The sequence below is a fragment of the Mus pahari genome, chromosome 13, assembly GCF_900095145.1.
Source record: "Mus pahari chromosome 13, PAHARI_EIJ_v1.1, whole genome shotgun sequence".
Lineage (NCBI taxonomy): Eukaryota > Metazoa > Chordata > Mammalia > Rodentia > Muridae > Mus > Mus pahari.
In genome coordinates this window covers 95,293,987-95,301,639 of record NC_034602.1, presented here as the reverse complement: position 1 = coordinate 95,301,639, position 7,653 = coordinate 95,293,987, and the positions used below count along the sequence as shown (strand labels likewise).

General features: G+C 41.6%; 1 protein-coding gene across 1 annotated transcript in view; it reads right to left on the bottom strand.

The window, feature by feature from the left end:
• The window catches only part of Ephx4 (epoxide hydrolase 4), a 29,837-nt gene that overhangs the window by 9,169 nt on the left and 13,015 nt on the right, over positions 1 to 7,653 (bottom strand). The window contains exon 5 of the mRNA XM_021211221.1: positions 2,022 to 2,125. Within this exon, the coding sequence (XP_021066880.1) occupies positions 2,022 to 2,125 (104 nt within the window). The remainder of the gene's footprint in view (positions 1 to 2,021; positions 2,126 to 7,653) is intronic.

The following is a 7,653-nucleotide window of genomic DNA, read 5'->3' as shown; positions in this document are numbered from 1 at the left end:
TCTCTGCCTCTCTGCCTCCTCTCTGCCTCTCTGCCTCTCTGCCTCTGCCTCTCTGCCTCCTCTCTGCCTCCTCTCTGCCTCCTCTCTGCCTCCTCTCTGCCTCCTCTCTGCCTCCTCTCTGCCTCCTCTCTGCCTCTCTGCCTCTGCCTCCTGAGTGCTGGGATTACAGGTGTGTGCCACTATGCCCTTTAAAAAGAAAAGTAAAGAGACAAGGGATTTGAATCAATTTTAAAAATCCTAACAGTCCAGTGTGTTGGTATGACTCCCCAGTCTTAGCTACCCAGGAGGATAAGGCAGAAGGGTTTCTTGTGCCCAGAAATTTAAAACAGCCTGAAAAATTAAATTTAAATAAAAAAATAAGTTTAAGTATTTTTCTCCTATCCTGCTGATGGACCTGCTCAACATATTTACACAATAGAACTTCTAAGATAGCTAGATTAACTTCCTGACTTAACACAAAAACCCAGCAGCTTAAAACAACAGATATGGGCCAACCAGCCATTCTGTCTGTTCTCAAACTGACTTACCCTAAGTTAGGGGAGGGAGACCTTTCAAGGACTTAACCCCAGCACTCCAGAAGAGATGGGGTTTTTGGTTTCCCAAGCTGTCTTCTTTCTCTGTATTCCTGCTGCATGTGTGTGTTTTCTCAATCCCATTAGATACCTTCAACTGCTAATGTTTGCTCTTGATTGCTGTGTTTGAGATTTCTCTGATGATCCTGTCTTGTTAAAAAATTTTTTTTCCTGCTTTTTAATTCTTTAACTGAAGGAGAAAATTATTGGATTCAAATTCTAGATGGTAACAATAAGATACAAAGCTGAACAGCCAGGCTTTCAAATACATCAATGAGATATAAAGAGAAGCAAGCCTCACAGAATGTCTTTTAAACCTACTGTGTGGTTTGAATGAGAAAGGCCTGTACAGGCCCATGTTTGAATGCTTGGTCCCTAGTTGGTGGAACTGTTTGGGAAGGATTAGGAGGTGGGCCTAGTTGGAGCAGGTGCCACTGTGCGGTGGGCTTTAAAGTTTCAAAAGCCCACACCAGCCCACACCTGATTGCCTGCAACTCATGGATCAGATATGAGCTCTCAACTATTGCCCCAGCACCATGCCTGCCTGCCTGCCACCATACTCCCCACTGTGACGATAATGGACTGAGTCTCTGAAACTATAAGAGAGTCCCCAATTCAAGGCTGTCTTTTATAAGTTGTTTTTGTTTTTGTTTTTAAAAACAAAATCTCGGGGCTGGTGAGATGGCTCAGTGGGTAAGAGCACCCGACTGCTCTTCCAAAGGTGCAGAGTTCAAATCCCAGCAACCACATGGTGGCTCACAACCATCCTTAATAAGATCTGACTCCTTCTTCTGGAGTGTCTGAAGACAGCTACAGTGTACTTACATATAATAAATAAATAAAATAAAAAAAAAAAACAAAATCTCAAATGTTCAATTTTGCCAATAAAGACTCAGGAGCCAGATGCTGGGGTAAAAACATCCCAGCTCAGAGGGGCAGAGCAAGCAACCAGCTGACCTTCCTCCACAGCCGACATCCCACGAGGAGTAAACCTCCTACCCCATGATGGCTCAAAAACCCCTTCAAACTGAATGTCCCCTCCCTTCTACTTCCTGTGCATCTCTGTCCTCCTGACTCCGCTTGCTCTCTATGTCTTTTCATAAGACCACTCCCTGTCAACTGGTCACTTACTCCCCCTCTTGACCTATGGCTGACGTTAATCCTGCTTACGATAAACAGGAAGGTCTTGGTGCGTGCTAGGGCTGAGCCACACCACAAGTAAAAACAGGTTTTGCCAGATAGTAACACAATTTCATGGTTCACAGTATAATCAAATATCCTTCAACAATAAGTTGCCTTGGCCATGGTGCCTCCTCACAACAATAGAACAGTAACTAAACCTAATAGTTAAGTCTTACCTATTTTATTTCATTTTCATCCTTAAAGATGGATTTTTGTTAAAATATTTGACATATATGATATATATAATAAAGTATTTGTTTGACTTACCTTAAAATCATTAATTGAGAACATAAATTCTGGGAACCGTGGTATTTGGAAGAAGTAATAAAAGCTGGATCTGAACAGCTGGGCAGGATGCCGCAGTATATACTCTGAAATAAAAAGAGCTGTAAATTAGTTACTATTGACAGGATTTCTTCTTACATCCATTTCTATTTTTAGACAATCCCATTAAAAAATACACAAGCAAGTCTTCCATATACCCTCTTTCTTTTATTCTGTTTGGTATTTCCAGTGTTTAGAAAATGTATCGCATTTCTTTTTTTTTTTTAATTTTGAATCATTGGATTTTAATTCCATATTGGAAATAATATTTGAAAATTCTTTCAGAATTTCAAAAGCATTGTTTCACTATCTCTTTTTTTTTAATTTTTTATTAGGTATTTACTTCAGTTACATTTCAAATGCTATCCCCAAAGTCCCCTATACCCTCCCCAATCCCTTACCCACCTACTCCCACTTCTTGGCCCTGGCCTTCCCCTGTTCTGGGTCATATAAAGTTTGCGAGACCAAGGGTCCTCTCTTCCCAATGATGGCTGACTAGGCCATCTTCTGTTACATATGCAGCTAGAGACACGAGCTCTGGGGGTACTGGTTAGTTCATATTGTTGTTCCACCTATAGGGTTGCAGCCCCCTTCAGCTCCTTGGGTACTTTCTCTAGCTCCTCTTTTGGGGGCCCTGTGTTCCATCTGATAGCTGACTGTGTGCATCCACTTCTGTGTTTGCCAGGCACTGGCGTAGCCTCACAAGAGGTAGCTATATAAGGGTCCTGTCAGCAGAATCTTGCTGGCCTGTGCAATAGTGTCTGCGTTTGGTGGCTGATTATGGGATAGACGCCTGGGTGGGGTGGTTTCTGGATGGTCCATCCTTTCGAATTTCAAGGGAAAAGAAAGTTCCCCTCTACCAAGATTTCACTCAGCTAGGCAGTGGTGGTACACACCTTTAATCCCAGCACTTGGGAGGCAGAGGCAGGCGGATTTCTGAGTTCGAGGCTAGCCTGGTCTACAGAGTGAGTTCCAGGACAGCCAGGGCTACACAGAGAAACCCTGTCTTGGAAAAACAAACAAACAAACAAACAACAACAACAACAAACCAAACAAATAAACAAAAAAACAAACCCCAAGATTTCACTCCTTGGAGAGTAGGAAGCCTGAATTACCCTGCTAGCCCTCCAAGAACAATATCCCAGACCTAACCATCATCTTAGGAATCTATGATGATGTAGTATCCTGTTGATTAATAAGAGTTTTCTTATAAACAGATTCAAATTGAAGTCCTTATCATGAATCCCCAAAAGGAGCTGAACATTTTCAATGCATTTATTCATGTATCTAGAAAATTATTCATTCATTGACAGGTTTTGAATCAACTAAAAGCCAGGGGGTTTAGCAATGAACAAACAGAAAAGGCTCTCAAGAGATGATCTTCTGCCATGTCTTAAAGATCACTCCAATGTCAGCAACACAGCTCAGTGGCTGAGGTCCAAAGTGGGCCCCTCAAAATGGCAATCATAGTGACAGTGTCCTAATAGAAGGACTTTGGCTGGGTAAACAGAAACCTCAAGGCTGGCTTTTTTTTTTTTTTTTTTTAACGAGGAATCTCCCTTGTTCTGTTCTCAAAGGTCAATACCATGGGCAAGGGCATCTTGTTTCTGGTCAATCCAAACAGCCAGTATCATCTCAAAGATTCCCACCCTGCTGACCACCATATGTAATTTGCCTCCTTTTCTTTTTCTTCTCTGGGCCACTCCCATCTCCCACCCCAGAGATAGCCTTGGAAGTCTCCCAATAGGTCATTGATCCCAATGAACTTTTCTTTCTACCCATGGAGTGGTCCAGTTTGGTGGTTTCATTGCACACTTGTCTGTAAGTGATAGAGTGCTTTGTCTAATGTGCATGAGGTTCTAGGTTCAATCCCCAGAAACACATATCACATGGCACATAGAACAAGGTAATCTTATTGAGAATGATAGTGGGGACAGAGGGTGGGGAGACCATCTATAAAGATGGCCAGAGAAGCCTTCTGGATGCGGCACCTGACAGGTGAGAGGGAGCCAGGTCCTGGAGTTGAGATGGGCAAGCAGCAGATAGAAAACCATCATGGCCAGTGTTCAGGGCAGGAGGAAGAGCCTGCCTGGGTGGGTGTGGAGTAGTAAGTACTTTAATCACTTGGCAAGACACTGACAACAAGGCAGGAGAAACCTGATTACACAGAAGGCCTGACTGGTACTGTGTTCTGTTCTGCTAGCTATGGACACTTGGGTTTCAATTTTTCATTTTGTCTGGAGGTTTTAGGAGTACTGACCATTCCGTGCTAGATGTTTTGTGAATTAATCATTGAAGCTTTATTCACTGTTAAATTAAGAGAAATCAATTCAACTGAAAAAAAGAAAACAAATCCAGGCAAAACATCTGACAATGTTTGGTAGGGTTATAAGAAACAACAAATATGGGTCTTTCCTATTAAACACTATAAAACTTGTGTTTAGAACAAGTAACTACCTTTTTATCCACACCCTCCGTCTATATTACTTGCTCCCTCCAAGTACAACTTTTTTTACACAAAGGTCTGCTGGATATTCCAGGAATTTGATGGCCCTGAGCAGTGATTCTGTTTCCTTGGAGCAGCGACCCCATCCCCTTCCTTCATTTCCTGTGTGTCAATTCTTTTCAAACTAGCCAATTAAGACTGTGAGATCAGCCCACAACCGATGGGGAAAGACACAGGCACCACCTGAGTTAGATAAGAACCTGGTGGACTGCCTTCCTGTCTTGGTGTGCTTGCTCTTCCAAGCACACCGTCTTCATCAACAGCAAGATCTGCTGTTCAGCTGCTTCAGTTGGACTGGATGTCATTTCTTCTCAATCCCAAACTTTTTTCTAACAGGGTTAAAGATGTTGATAACAAGCTCTATGTTAATTGCAAGTGCCTTTCTTATGAAGCCAAGAATTACAGTGTATCACATAGCACCAATAACAAATGACATCTATTTCAGGGTCCTGATAATTCAGCAGGCATGCCATTGGACTTCTGTTACTTAATTTAACTGAGAAAAGTATAACAACTCTTAGGGCATTTCAGTATCAAACGCCCATGCTGCCCTACCTTGACAGGGATCAGCTGGTGGAAGTGTACCTAAAAGTCAGCCCTGGTACTAAAAATACGCAGAGTCTGCATATTGGGACCCTGTCATCCTCAATGATTTAATTTTGAGGAGAAATAGAAAAGTGTTGTTCTGAACCTCAAAAAAATTATTATGTATGCGCTTTTGAGTGTAGGTGTGCACGCACCTTAATATGCTTACGGGGATCAGAGAACAACCAGTGGGAACCAGTTCTCTTCTTCCACCGTGTGGGTTACAGGGATGGAATTCCAGTCATCAAGGTTGGTAGCAAGTACCTTTACCTGCTGAGCCACCTTATCAGCTCCAAGTTCTGAACCCTTTGTTTCCTAAATAATTGCTGTGCATCCTAGTAGTACCTGAACCTCAGAGAACACAACAGAAATACTTAAACAGGACAAAATTACAATTTTGCCGAAGCAAATATAAACATTGTCAACCAGGTGTTAAACACTACTAAGCATTTAAGAGTTCCCTTCAAAACCGTCCTCTCCTCAAAGGAAAGTTCCTGAGCATCCTTGCGGGTTCCCAAGATCCTTTGTGGTATCCAAGGGATACTCAATCTATTTCACAACACTACTAAGGCATCATTTGCTTGCTTTAGCCACGTTGACATCTGCACTGATGGTACAAAAGCAGCAGTATAGAAAAGGTTCTGTTTGCGCACAAGTCAACACAGTGACCCGAACAACAAACGGTCATTTCAGTCCTCACTACTGCACAGTTGTGCTAAATAAATCAGCTAGTTGATCCAATTAAAAGCCAGTTTCACTTAACGATGAGATAACAAAACCTTAATTTTATTAATTCTTCACCTTGGAGAATATTTTTTCAATAGACCACATGACCAGAAATAGAGGACATAGTTCTGCTACTTGCCTGAATACAAGAATGATCTCAAAAAAAGCACTTGGCACACACCTTTAATCCCAGCACTGGGGAAGCAGAGGCAGAGGAATCTCTGTGAGTTTGAGGACAGGCCAATGTGTTCTACATAATGAGTTCTGGGCCAGCCAAGGCTAAATAGTGAGATCCTGTCTCAAAACAAGAGGTAAAGAGAAGCACAAAAGTAAAGCTGAGTTAGTGAGAGGATGTTTGGGTTTTTGTTTTGTTTTATTTTTTTATTTTTTTATGGAACACCATTTTTACTTGAAAAATGTGCTATCCTTAGTCAACACGGATCACTAGGAAGCCCTGTAACTTTATATAAGCCAGGCTAGCCTCAAGTTCACAGAACTCTTCCTGCTTTGGCCTCCTAAACGCTGAGATCAGAGGTATTGGCCACAATCCCAAACAATAATCTGAAAATGACTGCAACAGGCAACTTATAAGAAAACAAGTCTACGGCAATACCACCCTGAACGTGCCCCGATCTCAGTCAGAAGCTAAGCAGGGTGAGGCCTGGTTAGTACTTGGATGGGAGACCACCTTGGAATACCAGGTGCTATAGGCTTAAAAAAAAAAAAAAAAAGAAAGAAAGAAAGAAAAAGAAAAAAAGAAAAAGGAAAAAGAAAACAAGCCTCAGTGTCTGCTATCATTGATACAATCCAGACTTTCAACTGAAAATAAGGATTTTTGAAACAACTTAATCTTACCACATCAAAGAAGCTGTGTTCTGTAGCAGATGGAGACCATTACCAAAGACTTCAATAGTCAAAATGCAGAGAACAACTCACCTTGAGATGCTCAGCCCCAAGTGATACATCTACAGTTCAGTTCCTGTACCTAAGGCTCAAGAGATATTAGGGAAGGCAGAGTAGTGGGTAGAACAATTTTTGAGAGCCAGAGAGAGGATCAGGAGGCCTGCTGTCATGTTGTACCTTCAAGCTATGCCAGGGAAGCCAAAGCCAACGTGGGTACTTGCCTAAACAAGACCTGAACAATTCCAACACCAGTTGCCATTCTAGTGTAGTTAGGAGAAATCTCATGGGGTTCCACCCCTCAATAAAGAGCTACAATTGCTCAGAGAGAATTAGTTTTCTCTGGGGATTAATCCTGTGATTGGTTTTCTAACACCAAGTAGTCAGCTCTAGAAACATATGCATAGCAACACTCAGCAGACTCAGTGGTTGTTTTTATATGTTTATTCATTCACATGTATGTGTAACAGCAATCGCTATAGAAGAATTGTTCATGAACTTGGGAGTAGGCATGGTCAAAGGCTGGGTTGAAGGAGAAGACAGGGATGTGAAAATACTTGTGTCTTTTCCTAAGACACATTTGTATGAGGCCAGATCTCTTCTCACACTTCTGTTCTAAAAACATATTGCAACAGATTGAAGGCAGAAGCAGAGAGAAGAGCCCAGCTGTCTTCTGCTGTGCCAGAATTAAAGAGATTTGTAAAATGTGAAATATTCTTTTCACTAAAACTGACTTAGTGTAGTTGGTACTTTTGTTTAGTTTTCATCAAAATGCAATGTTTGTGTGAACATGTAATAGGTTTCAAAAATGAATGGATATATAAATATATTTTATTTTATTTTGGTTTTTCAAGACAG